Source organism: Protopterus annectens, chromosome 3.part0 (assembly GCF_019279795.1).
Source record: "Protopterus annectens isolate FY-2018-M chromosome 3.part0, PAN1.0, whole genome shotgun sequence".
Taxonomy (NCBI): domain Eukaryota; kingdom Metazoa; phylum Chordata; order Ceratodontiformes; family Protopteridae; genus Protopterus; species Protopterus annectens.
This window is the reverse complement of record NC_056731.1, coordinates 1,497,938,025-1,497,959,261: the sequence shown is the minus strand read 5'-3', so window position 1 is coordinate 1,497,959,261 and position 21,237 is coordinate 1,497,938,025. Positions and strand designations below refer to the sequence as shown.

The following is a 21,237-nucleotide window of genomic DNA, read 5'->3' as shown; positions in this document are numbered from 1 at the left end:
GAATAGTGCTAGAGACAACCCTTTCCAAAAGGTGCTAGACATATCCATAGCTGTAGTGAAGTGTGCTCTGAAATTCGGGGGGGGGGTGCTTTTTCCATGGTGAAAATAGCATTACTGAATAACCAGAAAGCATCATGTGAACATAGTTTGCTTACAGACAGGTTGCCCTTTTTTCTTACCTTCAAAGGAAATAAAGAATTACTCAGGCATTCTGAAATCTTTTGTCTTATCCAGGTAGTATCAGAGTTGTCTGTGCTCATCTAGAGAATGCAGAATTCTCTTTCCTGTTATTAAGGATATGAAAGAATACAGGGAGATGAACACATTGATTCAATGAAAATTCAGAAACAACCTTGGGCATGAAAGAATGACTGGTTCTAAAATGCAGCTTAACCTTTGTGAAAAAAACAAAAAGTGCTGAAAGCACATGAAGGTTTGCAATTCAGACACTCATCTAGCTGAAGTCGGAAAAATATGTAAAACTGTATTCCAAATTAGAAACTTTAGGGGAGAGCAAACATCAGATTGAAATAGATATGAAGTAAATTATTTAAGATCCCAAGATGCAGACGGCCGTTTCCTAGCTGGTGTAATGTGCAAAACTCCCTTTCAAGAACTGTTTGATTTGAAACAATGAGGAAAGGGGTTCTAAAGTCAGACAAGCAGAAATGGCCAAAAGAGTATGAAAGGCCTGACTTGAGTAATGCAAGGAAGTACTGGTGAATCAGTGGAGCCCTCACCAGGGTTGAGTCCTGGTCTATACTACAACACCAGCTAGAAAATATTTTCCATTTGCCACAGATGAGTTCCTAGTAGCAGGCTTTCTAGCCTCCTTTAATACCTGTTGCGCCTCTCTGAAAATATGTGCCAAAATGGGATTAAAAAGATAAAATCCATACAATCAGGTGCAGGTTCAGGGTGATGGGGTTGATGAGAGATCCCTTGTCCTGTATGAGTAAGTCCACTCTGTGAGGAAGCTTTTGGCAATAGGCCCTGGCAGGTGCGAGAGAAGAGAGAACTGATGACTGGACCAAAAGAGAGTTACCAGGAATATCTTTGCAGAGTAATTCTTTATCTTTAGCAAAAATCTGGTAATCGGAGAAAAGGGGAAGGCATAAGTGAACACTGCTGTCCATGGGAAAAAGAGCATCTGTTTCCAGGCTTGCTTGCAAGGAATCCTACCATAGGATCACAGGATCATAGAAAGTTACTAGGCTATTGGCCCAGAGACCCTTAAAAGCCTAGCCACGAATTTAGTCCATGTTCCAACAAGTCAGCACCCTATGCCACTATCCAGCAGGGACACAGGTAGAATCCCAGGTGTGTATTTTCTGTTCCCCATCCAGTTATCCAGGTTGTACTTAAAAAGGGTTAATCAAGTCCTATTGATGTCACAGACGAGGTGGAGGTCACATATGTGGGTTACTCGAGTGGAGCTTTACTTGTGGATATGCAGCAGTCCCATCAATTCGGGGTCTGAGACTGCTTTGCATGCCCTACAGAGGCCACCTCTGAAGAGTCAGTAGGAGACAGAGTAGCAGGACAGAGCCTTTAGCCTGAGGCCCTGGATTCTCCTGGTGAGGAACCTCTGTGGTCTCTCCAGCTGCTGCATGTGCTTTATGAGGTACATGCCGAAAGGAGCATTGTACTCATAAACCCTCTTATAAGGGGAGAATACAGGGGTGTTATGACCACCTTGTCCCTGGATGAGATATCCTTACTAATGAGGTGGGCCATGCAGAAAGCTTTCTGTACAATGGAGGCAATATGGTGGTCAAAAGTCAGTTTTCTATCAACCTGGGTGCCCAAGTCCCTCAACTGATTGTGTGCTTAGGCCCTTATTATTAATGTGATAATTTTTGTGGACGTCACTCTCTGTTGATGCATTTTTTGGGATTCAGTTTGAGGCCATGTTTCTGGCACCAGTCATTTGTTTGGGTGAGACCCTCTTGGAGGATGTCCACATCACTAGGGGAATTGAAGACAGCACCTAGCTTGCAGTCATCTCCAAACTTGGTCATCCATAGCCCACTGGTTTTGGCCTGCACCTCAGAAACGTATATCCCAAACAGCAGAGGCCCTGGGGTACACTGCTTGTTATGGGTCTACTGCTTGAGGTGGCTTCTCTATTTTGACTAGGTGGGGTCTATTAGTGAGATAATTTGTTACCCATTTGGTAACATTTGGATTGATGCCTAGTTAAGAGAGTTTATCTATTATACCTGAGTGGGGAATTGTATCGAAGGCTATGGTCAGGTCAAGGTAGGAGGTGTGCGTCTTCCCGTTGTCCATGGCTTTGGTGACTGTCTCAAAGAAGTCAACCAAATTTAATAGGCATGACCTCCCCTTGACGAAACCAAACTGTGTGGGGTTGAATGTCTGGAGGTTGATAACGTCCTTGTTAACGAGGTCCATGAAAATCCTCTCCATAGCCTTGCAGTAGGCTGATGGAACTACAATTTCCTGATCAGTGAGCACTCCACCTTTGTGCAAAGGGAAGACAGTGGCCGTCCTCCACTCAGTTGGGACAAAGCCAGTACTCAGGCTTTGGCTGAATAGGGTGCCTAATGGTGCTGCAAGTTCCTGCGGTTCATGTAGGATGCAGCCTGGGATGTTATTGTTTTCCATGGAGGCTGTATTTTTTGCATTTGAGAGGGCAATGATGACTTGCTCCCTACAGATAAGTGGGGGGGGGGCAGGTATTGGGGATGTCCTGTTTTACTGATGGGGGAACACAGAGGTGAAGTTTTCACTGAACCTGTCTGCCAGCAGGTTGGCTATATCTACAGCTTGTGTATGTGGTGTCCTTGACCACCAGTTCTGAGCAGATCTGGGTGCTCCCCTTGAGACTGTGGACATATGTGAAGAAGGCCTTATGACTGTGTTTAGTAGATGTGGCCGGTTTGGACTTGCTTTGGAGGATTTCACTAGTGTTCTTATTTGCTTGTTCAGTCTAAGGAGAGATTGTTTCCTATTAGGCACCTGCTTGTTCTTGGTCATGAACAGCAATTTGTTTCCTTTTATTATAGAGTTTATTTATTGCAGATGTCCACCAGACAGGTTTACTCTTCCTTGATGAGGATGATTTCATCCCGTCGGGTATTCCTGATTCCATGCAACTATATAAATGCTTATATAGTACTCTAGTGTATGTTTGGACATATGTGCCAGTTCCTATGGAGGGGAAGAGGGCTGTGAAACAGTTTAAACCTTCCCTCAGGGGGTTTTAATCAGCTTGGAGAAGTTTTCTTGTTTGACCCTAGCTGGGGAGGGGGGATGACTTTGAAAGTGACCGCTTTGTGTTTGGACCTTACCAGGAATGATGACACTATAGGGATGCTGCAGTGGTTACTCATGTTGGTTAATATCAAGTCCAAGATATTTTCACCTCTTGAGGGGGTGAAGACCAACTGGTCCAAGGCATTTGCATTAATCGAGAAATCTCTGGGCATTTGTGTTTTGGCATGAGTATTTCTTCCAATCTATGGTTGGATAGTTAAAGTCACCTAGAAGTAGGGTAAAGGGTTGAATTTTGATAGATTCAAAGAGGTTCAGATAGGTGGAGTGGGCATCTTGATTCACAGCTGGAGGCCTATAGCTAGCTATGATTTGAATAGGAGTCTTGTCAAATGTTAACTGCACTTGGAGTGTTTCCTGAGCATCATATTGTTTGACCAGCCTGCTGACAAAGAACTTCAGAAACTGTCTGTTGTGAACAAAGGCAAGCAGATTTACATGGGGGAGGTCCCCAAAGGTGGACAATCTCCTGGATGACCACTGAGTGCAAAATCCATTCATGAAGGTCTGTCCCAAGTCAGCTGTGGGAGTCTGCAACTGTATTTTACTCTGATGGAATGTAGGTTGCCTGAAGGGCCAGATTGTGCTGAATTCCCAGCTCCCCGACAATCATGGCTGCTCTGCACATAGGGGTAGAACATGGGTTCCATGTTTGCTTATGTACTACATTACTGTGGTCTTCAGTCTGTTATTACTAGCAGTGATCCCACAGTTGACAGCTAAGTCAATGCTTTTATTGCCTTTATCAGGGTCATCATCTCTTTGAGGTTTATACATACCTAACGTCCTGTTTGACTGGAAATCCGGAATAACCTGGGTGTTAGCGGCTTCCCATGGAGCATCAGAGGGATCAGGAATATTGATGCCTTGCATCAACTTATTCATACCCCCACCAGGGGCAGCAATATCCTAGACTTGGTCATTAACAACATGGGTGACCGGTGTTGCACACCAGAGATCAATTCCTCGGTGGTCAGATCCGACCACAACCTAATCACCCTAGACATCCATATCCCACCCTAACCCCCATTAGGGAAACCGCCGTAAAAAACTTTTCCAAAGCCAACTTCGCACTTAAGACAGAAGTGGCAAACTTCATGACACCCATGCAGACGGACAATAGAGGTACGATTGCTGAATCCTACACAAATGCACTTTATAAGCACTTAGTGTGTGTGTGTGTGTGTGTGTGTGTGTGTGTGTGTGTGTGTGTGTGTATGTATATATATATATATATATATATATATATATATATATATATATATATATATATATATATATATATATATATACATATACATATACATACACACACATATATGTATGTGTGTGTGTGTATATATATATATATATATATATATATATATATATATATATATACACACACACACACACACACATACACACAAACATATATATATATGTCTATACAGAAATATATCACACACACATATGTCTATATATGTATGTATACATATATATATACATACATATATATATATATATATATATATATATATATATATATATATATATAGAGAGAGAGAGAGAGACACACACATATATATATATATATATTATACACACACATACATATATATATATATATATATATATATATATATATATATATGGGTCTACTTCATTTGATCGAAAGACCATTTGACTGAAACCCATTTGGTCGAAATTTCATTTGATCGAAAACCAGGATTCAAGGCAAATAACACGGATTTGTCCCCCTCCCCAATGTCGTGCGACCCTGGAGTTGGTATATACAGATAGGAGGGTGTGGGGGCACAGCCCCCCATATTGGGGGGTGTGGGATGAAGCCCCCCAACTATTTTCATTTAAAATCTGTAAATTTTGTGTTATTTTCTTCTTTTAAAGGAAACTAGGTGGGGGGCTTTGCCCCCCACATCCCCTTAACTATATATACCAACTCCAGGGTTGCACGATATTGGGGAGGGGGACAAATCACAGGTTTATGCCTTGAATACCCTTTGTTGATGCCATGGTGGTGGCAGCGGCCACTCAGATGGAATTAGCCGAGACTTCTTCCTCCGTCCATCCTCCTAACAAGGTGTCTAGGACCATGCACCGGAAGGGAAGCGTACCCTCTCGTCAGCAGCCTTTACCTTACGGTCGCTGAACTACCTGTCTCATTTTACTCGGCTCCAGAGAGATCTCCTCAAGGAGTTAGGAGATACTGTCGCTGGTAACATTCCTAAGGCGGTGGCCCAGACGGTTAACGCCCAGGTGTCTACCCTCAATTCCATCGTTAACTCCTCCATGCGGCTCATTTCATATGCAGCCGAGGGAGTGAGTAGGGCAGCAAGCTCAGGAGTCGCCCTTAGGAGGCAAGCCTGGATGCGCCTTTGTCATTTCGCGGAGGCCTTCAAGTCTTCTTTCACTGATGCCCACTTTGATGGTTCTTCTTTGTTCGGAACCAAGGTGAAAGACACCCTCACCAGGTGTGAGCAAGAGGGAAAAACTCTTGTCTGCTGTAGGGGTCCGTTTTTCCCTTCCCTCTAGGCCTTACCCCAAGGCCCAGAGGGGGTGGGAAGATGTGGTTCAAAAAATCACAGAGGTTTTTTCCCGGTGCACAAGGTGAGCCCCCCCATCCAGAGGCAGAGGAGGAGGGAGGTTATTCAGGGAGACGCCGCCCTAGAGGCAGAGGGGGCCCCTGCAATTCAGGAGACCGTGATTCCTTTCGCGGCTCTCCCTACTGTCATTCCTGATGGGATGCCCAACTGTGCATTTCCAGAGCCAGTCGGGGTTCGAATATCGTTATACCCGGAAGCCTGGCAAAGCATTACCCAGGACCGATGGGTATTTCTGGAGGTAATGTCATCCCCTTTTTGTCAGATCCCCCTCCAGTCAGAAAAATCCCGGACGTTCCACCCAGTCAAAGGACAAAAACTCCCTACCTGGGGGAGCAGACAGAAATTTACTGGGTCTCCTGGGTACGGGTTCCACAGAATCAGGGTTCTCCCACACCCTCCGACAAATTAAATCCAGGAGCTCGTCGAAGGGTGGGGACACCCAGGAGGCAGTGGGCTGAGCTGTCTTCAGGAAGACCGACTCCTCCTCGGAGAGGGCTTTGGGTGGCCAGTCACCTCTTTGTTTCAATATCTCCAAGATGTCGGAGAAGGAAACATCATCAGAGGATAACTTGGGGGACTCCTCCAATTCCTCTAGGTCAGTATCTGAGGTGAGAGACTCATCCTGGGAGTCTATGTGCTTCTTCTTGCACGTTTTCTTTCTAGGGGGCTCCTCAGGCAAAAACTCTGAGGGGCCCTCAGAAACTTGGGGACCACTCGTGGGGGTATCCCTAGGCCTTGGGGCTCTGCTGTCTACAGATAGGTGGTGATCAGAGGCTCTCACCGGAGTGGTAGGGGACAGAATGACAGACCCGCATGATGTGGTGAAGATCTGGCCAGTGCACTCCACATGGCCTCAAAGGCTGCCCCCCCAGAGTCGGAGGACCAGCCAGCCTCCGAGACCATGACAGGAGTCGGTGTTCCCCGAGCCGAGGCACTGAGCAGGAGACTAGGAACCGAAAGGTGTCCCGAGATGTCCCCCTCTGGCCCGACTGAAGAATCCCGAGTCCCAAACCCCGTGGACAGCGCCGACGGGGTCGGAGCTGATGTCGGCACCCATAAGCCCAGAGGGGCCATTGGAACCAAACTAGGAACATCACATGGAGCAGAGCATTCCGGCTCCGAAGACAGAGATGCGCTCGGAGGAGGAATAATCGAAGAAAGTATTGGAAGGGGCACCGGAGCCGACTGGGACAGAGCCGAGAACAATTTAGCCAAAACCGGTGACTGAAGGAGTCTCTGTACCACCCTTTCGACATCCACATCTGAAAGTGTCCTGGAGGATTTGGAGGACAGGGAGGGTCTAGTACTGGGCGATCGGCTCCGAAGAGGTTCCAATATAATTGGAGCCGACGCTGGTTCCATCAACACCGACACTTCCTGCGGCCCCGAGGACAGTGGAGCCGAGGAGGTCAAAGCTAGTTTCATTAATTTCTCCGGTGGCTCTGAGGAGACTGAAGGAGCCAGAGATCTCTTTTTTGATTTTGTGGATTTTGATTTTGAACTGGAAGCAGAATCCATGGCCTCTTCGAATGAGGGTTTCAAGAGTCCCTTCAGAATTAACTTATTCTTTCTTTCTTGGAGCACCCTGGGACTAAAAGCATGGCAGAAGCTGCAGGACTCCTGCAGGTGGACTGCTCCCAGACAATAAACGCATACTGAATGTCTATCGGTGATGGACATCTTGTAACCACACTTAGAGCACTTTTTAAAACCCGAAGGTTTGTGCTCCTTGGAATCTTTGGACATCTTGAAAATCAATCACAAATACCAATACAATGAGCAAGTCACTGCCTGACTGGAAAAACAACTACAGTCACACAAAAACACCACACTAAGAGCGTGAACAATTTTTTCCACAAACAACAGCACACACAGTCCTCAGAAGGGACACACACACACTAAGACGACTAGGGCTAAAAACCTCTAACTAAAATGGTTTTAGACCAAACTCGCATACAGAACAAGGAAGACAGACACTAAAACCTCTAATTCAAGCGGTTTTAGATAGCAAAAAATAAACACAAGGACAAGTAAGGGGACGGAATAGGTCCTCTAACTGAAACGGGTCTAGCCCGTTGGAACAGCTATTGGGATACCACAAAAAACAATCACACTACAGATTATACCCAAAAAACACCAAATAGAAATAGCTATTAAAATAGCTTTTGTTTGTAACAAATTCTCTCAAGAAGAAGAAAAAAGGTACTTAGCCACAGCCAAGAGCGAGACCACGTCCGAGCTACATGAGCGGCAAACGAGATCTGGGGATATGGAGCAGTGCATCATGGGATACCTTCTTAGCCCAGCCAATAGAAGACTTCGAGCTAGAAAAGTTTGGCTGAGTCGGAGCCGATATTCAGCTCAGAACCCATGGGTAAGAATGTAGGTGAGATTGGACTACATAACATCCACTATTTCTCACATGATTTTTATATTTTCATGCTTACATTCATTGTTTCACAACTGAGTGATCTACATATTACTGAGGGGCACAGTGTGAACGTTATGATGGCAGGCTGAAAAGCTCTACTGCCACTATCTACATATAATGCAATATCTTACAGATACTGTTAGTTGTTTGCTAGCAGTTATGAATATATGTAATACTTCCATCTCATTTAAAACCGAGGGCATTTGAGAAAATTGTTGATACTTTCGCTGTAAGCTGTACAGCTTGAGAAACAGTGAATCTTTGCAGTAATTCAAACATGCTATTTTATATTTCTGTAAATATTTCAATAAGCAACTACTCAGGAATTTCTTGCCATGCAAGTAAAAGTTCAGGTCTCCTGAATGAAAAGTGCTGCTAGTATCTGTATGTGTAGGGATGCACAGTTTTCAAGATATTAAAAGTTTCTACAGTTTGTTGCATTTTGTTAGTGCGTTTGTTCCTGAACATACTGTACAATTTCAATAAAAGTATTCAAATAAAAAAGTTTCTTGTTAAATTTAGGGAAAACATCATTTGGTATACTTTTTATATTACAATATTTTACAGTATTAATATAAAATTGTGAGTGAACTGACTTCTGTAATTAAAAAGACAAATTTTTGCTGAACCCACTACTTGCACTTTTTCAATAGCATCAGCTGTTCACAAGGTATTTACATTTGCTGAGTATATGCTCTTTAACTTGAATTTTCAGAAAATGCTCAGGAATCTAATGTGTTTAGAAAGCTGGAGGGGTGGAATTCCACAGCTATTAGTTGTCAATGTGCTAAAACAGCGACCTCTATCAATTTCTGGGTAGAATTCTAGATACAGCTTAATAGCCAGGAAAGGAGACTGAAGCCAGACTTTGGAGCAGCCGACAAAAAGAGGCTTTGTATGTCTTAATAGTTACAATCTGAACAGCTTTGATGCCAGAGCCATCAAAATCTGTGATTTGTACTGAAGGCTTGATCCACAACAAAAGCCAAGGAGATGGAAGGCCTCAGAACTTTTATCTCCAGCTCAGTCTCAAGGTAAAACTTAATTAACAGGCCGTTTTCTAACCTCTCTTTTTCTCTACTATTTTCTTTCTTCTTTCCTATCTCTGTCTTTCTCTTCGTCTTTCTTCACCGCCAAAGACTTCTGTGATGGAGAGGATAAAGCAGAAGCCTGGCAAGTCACTGCAGAAGAGGCAGGGAGCATACCTTTCATGACAAGTTTCACTCTACGGTAAGCCAAGACCCTGGCATCGAATGAAGTGCAGAGCTGACACTCAGAATCCAAGTGCAAGACCCTTAACAATATACACAACGATCATGAGAATCCTGAGCGGGAAGTTTATGACCACACCCCAAACATTTTTGGATGCCCCAAGTCTTATTCATGGTAATACTATCAAGCACAGACACAACTAGAAAAGCAAACAATAGAAGGATAATAACGCACAGGAAATATAAACATTTCACTGAATCAATAGAACTGACAAAACTCTAAAAATATTCTAAGAAATGTAATACAACAATATAACTACTTGCTTAAGGTAACAACTCATTTATGGCAAGTAAAACAATAGCCCTGGAAAGAACTAAATTTATCTACTAAAGAAATAGACAGCAGTAAGGTGGTGGGCAGGAGCACTTTCATGCACTCAACAACCATAAAAGGCAGAGCTAAAGAATAAAATAAAAATTCCTTCAATTTATTTATCTTTTTTTTGGGGGGGGGGGACAATAAACTAAGACTAACAAGAAGAAACTGCAAGATCAAACATGTAGCAAAGCCAACAGCACTTATCTCTACAGGATCTTCTGAGGGGCGTGTCCAACAGTGAAGAGCTACAAACAAGATCAGAGGAGATTTAGATGTGCTGAACATTATGGGAGGTGGAGCTTCTGGGCAGAACATTTTTAAGTACCAGCCTCGGATCTGATGAGATCAAATTACCCATAGAAAGAGGTGGAGGGAAAGACATCAGATCTTGATTTTTCAGAAAATGCTAACAAATCTAAGAATGAGAGTCTTCTGCTTCTTTCGGCTTTTCCCGGTTAGGGGTCGCCACAGCGGATCAAGATGCTGGAATTGTGGCATTCCATAATTAGAAGTTATGTACTCACCATAACGTTCCATCTGAGTAGGTGTATTCATTTGTCTGCAACCTGTGGGTTATGGATCCGATATCGGATCCGAACCGGCATAGTTTCCAGCTATGGATCCAAGCTCTCAGCTCCTCCCCTCACCCATAATGCCCTGCTCTACCCTCATGACCTCAGATCGAGTTTGCCAAAGCAACAATACCCTCAAAAGGGTAACCAGTAATATGCAGGAAACTGAAAGGCCAGGGGGATAGGAGGGCGGGATGGTTGCAGACAAATGAATACACCTACTCAGATGGAACGTTATGGTGAGTACATAACTTCTAAATCTGAAGTAGGATATTCATTTGTCTGCAACCGACAGAGTCCCCAGCTACCTGAATCTTGGGCCATCATGGAAGGATATTCGAGCACCGCCACAGGATGCTCTACCCCTGGATGCAAGATCCAACTTATAGTGAGAAATAAATGTATGAGACGAAGCCCATGTAGCTGCTGCACAAATATCATCCAGAGGAATCCTAGCCTTGAAGGCTGCTGAGGTAGATACTGACCGGGTTGAATGGGCATGAACACCCTCCGGTGCGGCCTTCCTGACGCTTGATAAGCCAATAAAATGCACTGTGAAATCCAGCGGGACAAAGAAACTTTGGAAATTGGCTTGCCCAAATTGAATTTTGCAAAGGAAATAAACAGCTGGTCGGATTGCCTATGACCAGCTGTCCTGTTGAGATAAAATCTTAGTTGCCTGTGAACATCTAGTGAGTGTAGCCTATATTCACCTTTGTTTTCATACTTAGGGAAGAAAACAGGGAGGTTAATAGATTGATTGATGTTTGCTTCAGAAGCGATTTTAGGAAGGAAGGACGGGTTGGTCCTGAGGGAGACACGGTCCGGATAAAAACCAAGTAAGGAGGTTTAGCTGATAAAGCTTGAAGTACAGAAACTCTCTTGGCTGATGAAATGGCTACCAAAAGGCTGTCTTATAAGACAAGAATTTGAGGTCCACTGTAGCCTGGCTCGAAGGGGAGCGGTCAAGGCCTGTAGGACCAGAGAAAGGTCCCAAGGAGGAACTGCTTGCTTAATAGGGGGCCTGAGAAGGAAAGTACCTTTAAGAAAGGTTTTGCACAATTTGGCTGACATAAGAGGATTAGACTCTTGACCAATGTGATAGTGAGAAATTGCCGCCAGTTGAACTTTGACTGTGGAACTGCTGGCACCATCATTAAAGAGAGGTTAGAAAATCAAGCACTACGGGAGAGGAACCGTGAAGGGATCTAGGCCTTGCCGCTCCGCCCACACAGAGAACGTTTCCATTTGCTTCGTAAACCTTTCTAGTGGCTGCTTTATGAGCCGCCACCAAAATAGCCTTTACCGGTGAAGAAATACCGAGTCCTTATCAAGAGTGGAACTGGAGCAGCCAAGCGGTCAGCTTCAGGTTGTCCAGGTTCGGAGGAGGAATGCAGGATGGATGGGATATCAGATCCGGGATGGGATCTAGAATCCAAGGAGGATTCACCGAGTGAGACCTTAGGAAGGGGAACCAGATCTGTCGAGGCCAGAAAGGAGCAATGAGAATCATTCTGCAACCCACCCGAGAGGCTTTCTGAAGAACTTGCAGCATCAGAGGCAAGGGTGGATAGGCATACAGAAGACCGGGTGGCCAAGCATGCACCAGAGCGTCTCTTGGGGTACCTCCGGGAGGAGGTATCAGAGCGAAAAACTGTCGCACTTGGTGTTTGAGGGAGAGGCAAAAGATCGCATGAAGGAGTTCCCCACCGTGCGAATATGCGTTCGCTACTTGACAATTGAGAGACCACTCGTAAGGGGTCAGAATGGTGCGACTGAGCTTGTCCGCTAGGATGTTGGACCGACCAGAATGTGCGTTGCTATGAGAAAGCGATTGGTGGAGATTGCCCATTCCCAAACTCTCATGGCCTCTCGACAAAGAGGGTAAGACCTTGTTCCCCTTGCTTGTTTATGTACCAGACAACAGACATATTGTCCGACTGAATCGCAATTGTTCCCAAGGGAAGAAAGTCCTGAAGTGCTAGCAACGCTAAGAGCACCGCTCTCATCTCTAGAACATTGATATGCAGTAAGGTCTCTGCATCGCTCCACGTGCCTTGGACTGTCCGCTCAAGCCCCCCACCCGAGGCGGGAGGCGTCCGTGGTCACCGTGGCGATAGGGGAGAAGCACAAATGGGCGACCCTCGTGGAGATCCGGGAGTGGAGCCACCACAAGAGGGACCGCTTGCAAGCCTTGCTGATCGCTATGGGATGATACATGGGAGAGCAAGGTAAGACCACTGTACTAAGAGCGTCCACTGTAGAATGCGCATATTGAGCCTGGCAAGAGGAAGAAGAGCTATCGGCAAGCCATGGACCCTAGAGCCCTCAGGACCAACTCCGCTGGAACAGAACATGAATGGAGAATGGCCCGCACCTGGAGCTGCAGATTCAGAATCCTGTCCGCAGTAAGGAAGGCTCAGAACTCCTTGTGTCTAGTCTGGCCCCTATGAAATCTAAGAGCTGAGTGGGTGCCAGGTTGGACTTTGTATTTATTGTGATGCCCAGAAATGGAGCAAGATGGAGAAAGGAGTCTCACGAGAGAAGTAGATGCCTTGTTGGGGCGGTAAGGAGTCGTCCAGGTAGGGAAAGACCTGCACCCCTGAAGCCTCAGGTGGGCCGCTACCACTGCTAGTACTTTGGTAAACACCCTGGGGCTGTGGTGAGACCAAAGGGAAGGACCCGAACTGGTAGTGACTGGCTCCCAGCCGAAGCGGAGAAACCTCCTGGGCCTGTCCATTAGGATGTGGTAGTACGTCCTTGAGATCTATCGAGCACATCCAGTGGCATTCTCCCAGAAGGGGAGAATAGATTGTAGAGTGACCATTCGAATTTTTCTTTGGGGACTGCCAGATTCAGGAGAGAGGTCTAGGATTGGTCTTAGTTCCCCCGTCTTTTTTGGCACTAAAAAGAACCTGGAGTAGAACCCTGATCCGATCTGGTCTGGGGGAACGGGCTGGATGGCTCTTTTCTCTAGCAGATGGCCAATTTCTGCTAAGCGGCCTCCCTTGACCGGGTGGTACGTCTGGGAGGGACTGCATCTTTGGAAGGTGAAGGAAAGGAATGTGATATCCCCTGGATATGATTTGGAGAACCCAGCGGTCCGAAGTTATGGACTCCCATGCCGCTAGGTGCCCCGAACGTCCCCGACTGCCTCCAGAGTAGAGCAGTCGGGCAGCCTCAGGGCTGCTGCGCCGTTCAGAGAAAGGTTCCCTGGACCCGAAGTTGCTGGGAGCCCCTCTGCCTCTAGGGCGGCGTCCTCCTTGTCCTCCTCTGCCACGGAAGGACTGGTTGTCCGGAGCAGGCTGGGACTGCTGCGACTTCCGGAACCACATCTTCTTCTGACCCTTTTGGTTCCTAGAATAGGGCCTCTGGGGTGCAGAGAAGCGGATTCCGGGCAGACAGCGTCTTCCGTCCTTCTCGCTCTGGGTCAACGTCCTAAACGGTCTTGCCAAACAGAGCAGAACCATCAAAGGGGCGTCGCAAGCGGCCTTGAAGGGCTCAGAGAAATCGCAGTGGCGGAGCCAGGCCTGACGCCTAGCGACCAGTCCTGTCCCGCAGCTCTAGCGGCCCCGTAGCATGGGAGAGTAGCCGCCGAAGTATTCGTGACTGATCTTAGAGTGGCCATTTTGGTGGAGTGCAGAGCTCTGTCCTCCTCGAAATGGACTCAGGGATGCAGCGTACTCCTTAATAAGGTCTCGCTGCATCCTAACGTGTGCCAAATAGTTCAGCGCCCTCACGAAAGGTCGCCGAACTGAACATCCGCTTCCCAAGCGGTCCATCATCCGAGACTCCTTGCTCGGTGGGTGGACTGAGGGACTCTCCTGAGCCAGTTCCCTCTTGTAGCCGCCATCAACATGGCATCTACAGGAGGCCCCTTACTCCAATGGGTCCTGTCAGAAGGCGGCTAAGGATTTTGTCAGGTCTTTTGGGAATTGGCTCCACGGTGTCCGGTTCCTTCCGCCCTGGTGGTAATAAGGTCCACCAGGGGTCGGCAGGGGACACCCAAGAGGTAGATGGGCCCGAATGCCTCCAAGAACACGGACTCGTCCGAGGAAGACTTGGGGCAGACCACCCCCTGATACGGAGCATTTCCATGATGTCTCGAGACATCCTCGGGGTGACCTGGGGAGCCTTCCCTTCCTCCAAGTCCGTGTCTTCAGTGAGAGACTCAGGAGTCTATGTGCCTCCTTTTGCGTATGCTTGCGAGGAGCCTCCTCTGGGGGCTGTCAGAAGAGTCCTCGCAGCAGCCAATTGCTCCATAGGAGCAACTTGGGGCACAGAAGCGGGCTGTCCCAGGGCCGGATGGTGGAAGCCTGGCCCAGTGCAGAGGGAGCGGGACGGGCGGGCAAGTGCGGGGTCCGGAGACCCTCAACAGAGCCCTCTCCACTACATCAAAAGCCGAAGGGCCGACCTCGACCAAAGGATCCGACAATCGGCTCCCCTCGGATCCGAAGAGTGGATCGGGCGGCGCACCCTCCGGATCCGAAGGGACAGTGCGCTCCGACACAGAAGGCGCCGAAGGAGCACTGATCCCCGGATCGGCTCGGATCCAGGCTCCGAGATCGGGTCCGACAGGCATGGTCGGATCCGGTACCAGTACTATCGGATCCGACCTCCCCGCTCCGAAGCTGCTCGGCTCCAGCTGCTCCGAACCCGGAAGCGGGTCGGAGAAGGAGCGATAGGCTTGAAAAGGGTGTTGAGCTCCCCGGGGAGGCAAGACACTCCATCTGCATCTGGGCCTGGATGAACCTTCGCATCATCCGGTCCAGATCAGCATCCCTATGGGTCGACCTCGACGAGGCTACCGAGGTAGGCCTGGAATGCCTCCTCGATAGCCTCGCGGAGATCGGGTCTCCTCCTCCTCAGGACCCGGTGAGAAGCACACAGGTGACGGAGCCGAAGGAGGAGACCGCCTAACAGGAGGGCCGGGAGAAGCTTGGCAGGCGGGGCGAAACGAGGTCTCGGCCCGGCTTGGTGCTTCTCCCTCCGTCCTTCTTAAAGCATCCCTCTCCTGTCCTGAAGCGGGAGTTTGAGTCCCAGGAGCAGGAGGGGTGCTACAGGGGAACAGCTGCAGCCGCAGGAGTCCCCGAGAGCGGGTCGAGCCGAGTCCGGCGGTAAAGACCCGCCAGGACCAGCTTGGACCTCCGCTCCTCAGTGCCCTGGGGTTGAACCCTGCACAAATGGAACAGCCAGATGTGAGGTGCTCAACCCCAAGACACTTAACACACCGAGTGTGGCCATCAGCGGTGAGCTTATGGCCACACTCGAGCATTTAGAAAAGAATGACTTAGGCTGGTCAGCCATAGTCAAACTTCCCAAAAGTTACAGAAGTAACTTAACAAAAACTAAAACACACAGGCCTCACACACTAACACCAGCGAGGGAGGGAATAAAAATACTACTGTAAATTAAATTTAAACTAAAAATAGTCAATACACAAGGGAACCTACAACTTTCACACAAAAGTTTAAAGAAAGCAAAATATTTCTATTTTATACAAGAAAAATACCACTTAGCTGAGAGCTAAAGACACCACATCCAGTTACCAGCGCGGCAAACAAGATCTGAGGTCATGAGGGTAGAGCAGGGCATTATGGGTGAGGGGAGGAGCTGAGAGCTTGGATCCATAGCTGGAAACTATGCCGGTTCGGATCCGATATCGGATCCATAACCCACAGGTTGCAGACAAATGAATATCCTACTTCAGATCTACTAGTTATCAATGACCTAAAACAATATCTATCAATTTCGGTTTGTTCATGGTTCAGTTATTGTTATTACACAGTTGATTCTGACCCATGACTGAAGTGGGTTCAAGTTTTTCTACCAGTTTTATATATGCTGCTAAAAACTACTAACAATAAATGGTTTATATATTTTACTTTCATTCACAATAACACCTTCCCTCTTCAATGTCTCTAACCTTTTTCAACAAAAACCATTACAAAAATGGATTAAGCCAAAATATCTCCTGAAATGCAAGCTGTAGAAGAATCAGCTTTACCCTAGCCGAGAAGCTGGAAGCAAATCAGTTGCTAAACCTAAAGCACTCATTTAACCAGCTAAATGTAATACAAAGTACATTTACTCTTTTAAAATTAAAAATATGATGGTCCCATCACTAAACAGCTGGCTAAGACTATACACAAGCCTAACACAAAATGAAAATTTAACAGAACAAAACAAATTTCAATGATATTTTTCTTTAAGGGACGGCAGGCATCTATGTCACTATAAAGAAGGCATCTATGCCACTATGAAAAAGATCTCTTGAAATGTGATAAGGTAAGGAATACTGGGAACAGAGTGATTACAAGTCACCTACAAAGTCAGAATACATTGCTACTAAATTTCACAGATTTGTACGTCAAGCTTACTGTCTTCCCCATGTTGATATGTTCGACTTATTGCAGAAACACTTCACTTGAAGGAAGTTGATAAATGATGTCCTCCATTTTTAAGAGGAAGCTTAGTCCACAACTTTAAAAGGTACTATTTACTGCATCTGCCACATTTTTCCTACTAGTAGTATTTATTTTCACTATTAGGTTCTTCAATGTGGTGTCTGCTCCTCCACTGGTAAGTCCCAGGCAAAGGTGTGAGATCAGAATAAGCTCGGATATGCCTTTTGAACTAGGCAGAGGCCATTTATAAAAGTTATAACAGAATATGATGGCAATTTATCAAAGTCTTTCTCAGCTGGCTTGTTTAAAGGCTAAAATAAAGGGTCAGATCTGTGAAGTATAAAAAGTGATTATTAATGTTCTCCCTTGAGTAGTAAGACATGCCCTCTTGAATCAAATGTGCTTTCTGACTCTGGTAGATACACACTGGCCTAAGTTTAAACTGTTTTTTACAGCTGTCCCTAGACATATAATTTATCTACATGCCATTTTGTATTTCTGCTTATGATGTCCCGACATCTTTGGGGGCTGGCTTCATTACTCAAGTGATTTACCAATTAATAATAAGCGGCATAACAAAGGGCATGGTGTTAACAACAAAATTACAGGTTACGCCATAGGAATATTAACCAGTTTCTTGTCATTTATATTTTTATATTTACATTCATGTTTTCATAACTGAGAGTGCTGTCTCTATTGAAATGATGGTACTTGTAACATAGAGTGCTGATGCACTGAAAAAAGGCAAAATGGTGAATCTGGAACATCATTCTCTTCTTTTACACTTCTTATTTGCAGAGGGGCAAGCTCTGAGATTATATGCTCCACGTCCAAGATAGACATACTTTGGAGAAAAGGAATATTCTGAGAAATGGCAATTTTTAGGCCATTTAGTTCCCATACTTCAGGACTCACTCATGTGGGTTCCAACACTTCAACTGGTTTCCAACAGTGCTACATGCTACTGAGGGGCATGGTGTGAAATGCCATTGTGGGAGATGGAAAATATATTATCCCTGCCCGTGTACAGTGTACAATGCTGGTAATTATGAAGCTATGCAATACTTTCATAGGTACATTAATATTTCCACAACTGAGTGACTTACAAACTATTGCATGGCATCTGGTAAAATCTGAAATGATGCTGAAGAAAAGTCACATTGATATTTCCACTGTAGGCTGTACATTTTGACATACTCAGCTTATTGTCACCATTAATGACATAAGCACAATTTTTCATATTTCTATGAACATGCCAGTAAGCAAGCAATCAGAGAGGAATCTGTTGCTGTAATATCAAGTCTGAGAGAACAGAAGTGGTGTGACAATACATATCTGGGTGTACATTTTCCAAAGTATGTTAACTTTCTGAAACTTAAGAAAAATATTCTGTTAGGTTTGTGTGCATTATACTACCATATCAATGTAGATTGTGAATACACTATTATCACTGTAAACAACTTTGCTATTTCTACCGTTTTAACAGCATTTACCATATACAAAATATTTACATGTGTTTGAGCATTTATCATTCCTTAGTTATTAATATTTGTTTGGCCTATCTTTATTTTTCAAAAAAATTGCTCTGAAATGTAAAGATGCGTGTAGACTGCTAGACTTGTGACAACTCACAACTCAGGATGCTAATGATGGTATCATGTTTATGATTTAACAATTTATTCTGTATTCATAATTTACATCTTTTTCCATGACTCATATTATTACATTTACTGATCAGGACAGATTCTTTCTACTGCACAAGATGATATTTTTTGAAGAACATCTTGGAAAACTTCAGGATTGTTTACTAAAGTAATTATATTACCAAGTTTGCAATTAACAACATATATGCTTATTTAAACTAATTTCTATGTTTGTATTTAACAATAGCCCAAAAGTAGCTGCAGTATACGGCCCTGTGAGATACCAGTAATAACTTCCCATCCAAACTTGTGTTTTTCTGGTTAACTAGTGCGGAATTACATACAGATTGACATTAAATGCATCTAATTTGCTGATTTTTCCCTTACACGGAATACTGCTGAATGCCTTTGCAAAGTAAAGGCAAGCAGCACACACGTCAGCTCTTCAACAAATACTTATGTTACTTATTCACAGAACACCACAAGATTCAAAAACAAGATCTCCCCATAACAAATGTATAGTGATCGATACCCTAAAGATAAATGCAAATGACAAGGATAAAATGCAGGGAAATGACAGCTGAGCAGTTAGTACTAAAATAGTTAGGAAACCTATATCTAAAGTATAAGCACGGCTGAACAAGTTAAAATATCTACTCTATGCATGTTTCTCAGGATGCCCATATCTAAAGCACAAGTGCTGCTGAATAAGTTAAAATATCTACTCTGTACATTTCTCAGGATACCCATATCTAAAGCACAAGTGCCGCTGAATAAGTTAAAATATCTACTCTGTACATTTCTCAGGATACCCATATCTAAAGCACAAGTGCTGCTGAATAAGTTAAAATATCTACTCTATGTACGTTTCTCAGGATACCCATATCTAAAGCACAAGTGCTGCTGAATAAGTTAAAATATCTACTCAGAGGTTCATAGATTAGTACTAGGCTAATTGCCCTTGCGAGCCATTTTAAGTCTAGCCAATTATCCCTTGTGAGACTCAAACTCTGCACCTTGTGTTTGCAAGGCAAACACCTTAACCATTAGGCCACCCTCCCAACCCATACTCTATGTATGTTTCTCAGGATACCCATATCTAAAGCACAAGTGCTGCTGAATAAGTTAAAATATCTACTCTACGTATGTTTCTCGGGCTACCTATATCTAAAGCACAAGTGCTGCTGAATAAGTTAAAATATCTACTCTATGTATGTTTCTCAAGATACATATATCTAAAGCATAAGCGTGGCTGAACAAGATAAAATATCTACCCTATGTATGTTTCTCTCCACGTATGAGATGCTGGGAAAACGTTTATTATCTTCCACCAACCAACCATACCCTAATTTTATGTTTTCATCTCTTTTTCTAAATCTTTCATCAATACAATCAGGTTTTCCAGAATAAATAATTATTTTTAACTAATCAGCAAGTACCTGCAGCATCTTCTTTTTATAAAATATGCATACATACTTAAACAGATGCCTTGAGAATGACTTTATATTCAGGATGCCCAATGAAGGGCCAGTCCTTAAATTCTAATGCTGCTCCAAAAATACTTGCAGGGTATGTCGAATTCAGAAATTGTCGATTGCACCTTTGTATGTACAAAGCATTAAAACTTATCAAGCCTAAAATCAAACTGAACATTTCCAGTCCTTTTGCAGTAATTCATAAGTCACAGTGAATCTTTTGTACAGTGTTTAGTTTCAAGCCCTCCACTTAATTCATTCATTTTACCACACTTTTAGCATTATATCGACTTATAAGAAGTTACTCAATACACAATTCCACAGCAACCCAAGTCACACACTTAAAGCAATCCTGCTCTTTCTTTTATTCTTCAATTTCTCACAGTAAAACCTTTCAAACATTCTAGTCCATAAAAATTAAGCAGCAGCTCTTCCTTAGACATATAGGGCACTAACCTATTCTGCTCCATTCACTCCAGTTCAATCGACCTCTTTAAATGAGTTACACATATCAAACTGTTTAAAGATGGACAACTTGTTCTCATTCGGCAACCCCAGCATTTCAACAACAAACTGTCATTTTTTATTCACATGATCAGCAGCTACAACGGTTAGCTTTCTCAAACAACTATGGTCACCTTTATCAGGTTCGAACCTCCTTAGTAAGAAATTACTAAATTCAGCTTAATACTCAATGAAATTCGCAATGTCAGTCATGCTTTGCACTCCCAATCCATTCTTAATATATAAACTGAATCTGCAAAATATCATGGTGCTCTTTTTAACAACACAATTTATTGTCATCGATGCCAATTTCCCCCATTCATACTACCTCAAGTCATGAATGAAAAGAGTCAACTAAATCAGTGGAATTATGGAATGGCCAGGCAATAAACTTACCATGTGTACAGTGAAGAGATCCTGGCGATTAAGCATTGGCAGAAAATAAGACCATGCACTATTCTTGGTTCTTTTTGCATAGTCAAAAAAGATGTTGACTCGTTGATGATTCTCCTGAAAAAAGAAACTGCATTAGAAGAAGACATTACAGACAAAAAACTAGTGTCAAGTTTCTTACTACTGAATCAACACATAATTAAAATATTCCCAGCAACTGATTTTTGTACTTTAACTAACTTACTTTAAAACTAAGTCTAACCTTAACCACTTTAGTTTCTCCTTCAGAAAGCACTTTCCCAAAAAAAAACCAAAAAAAATT

General features: G+C 44.3%; 1 protein-coding gene across 1 annotated transcript in view; it reads right to left on the bottom strand.

Annotated features, from left to right (window-relative positions):
* ATP6V1H (ATPase H+ transporting V1 subunit H) overlaps nucleotides 1-21,237 on the bottom strand; it is a gene marked incomplete in the record, with an annotated part of 1,920,819 nt that overhangs the window by 1,604,072 nt on the left and 295,510 nt on the right. The window contains 1 exon segment of the mRNA XM_044065517.1: nucleotides 20,919-21,032. Coding sequence (XP_043921452.1) covers nucleotides 20,919-21,032 — 114 coding nt within the window.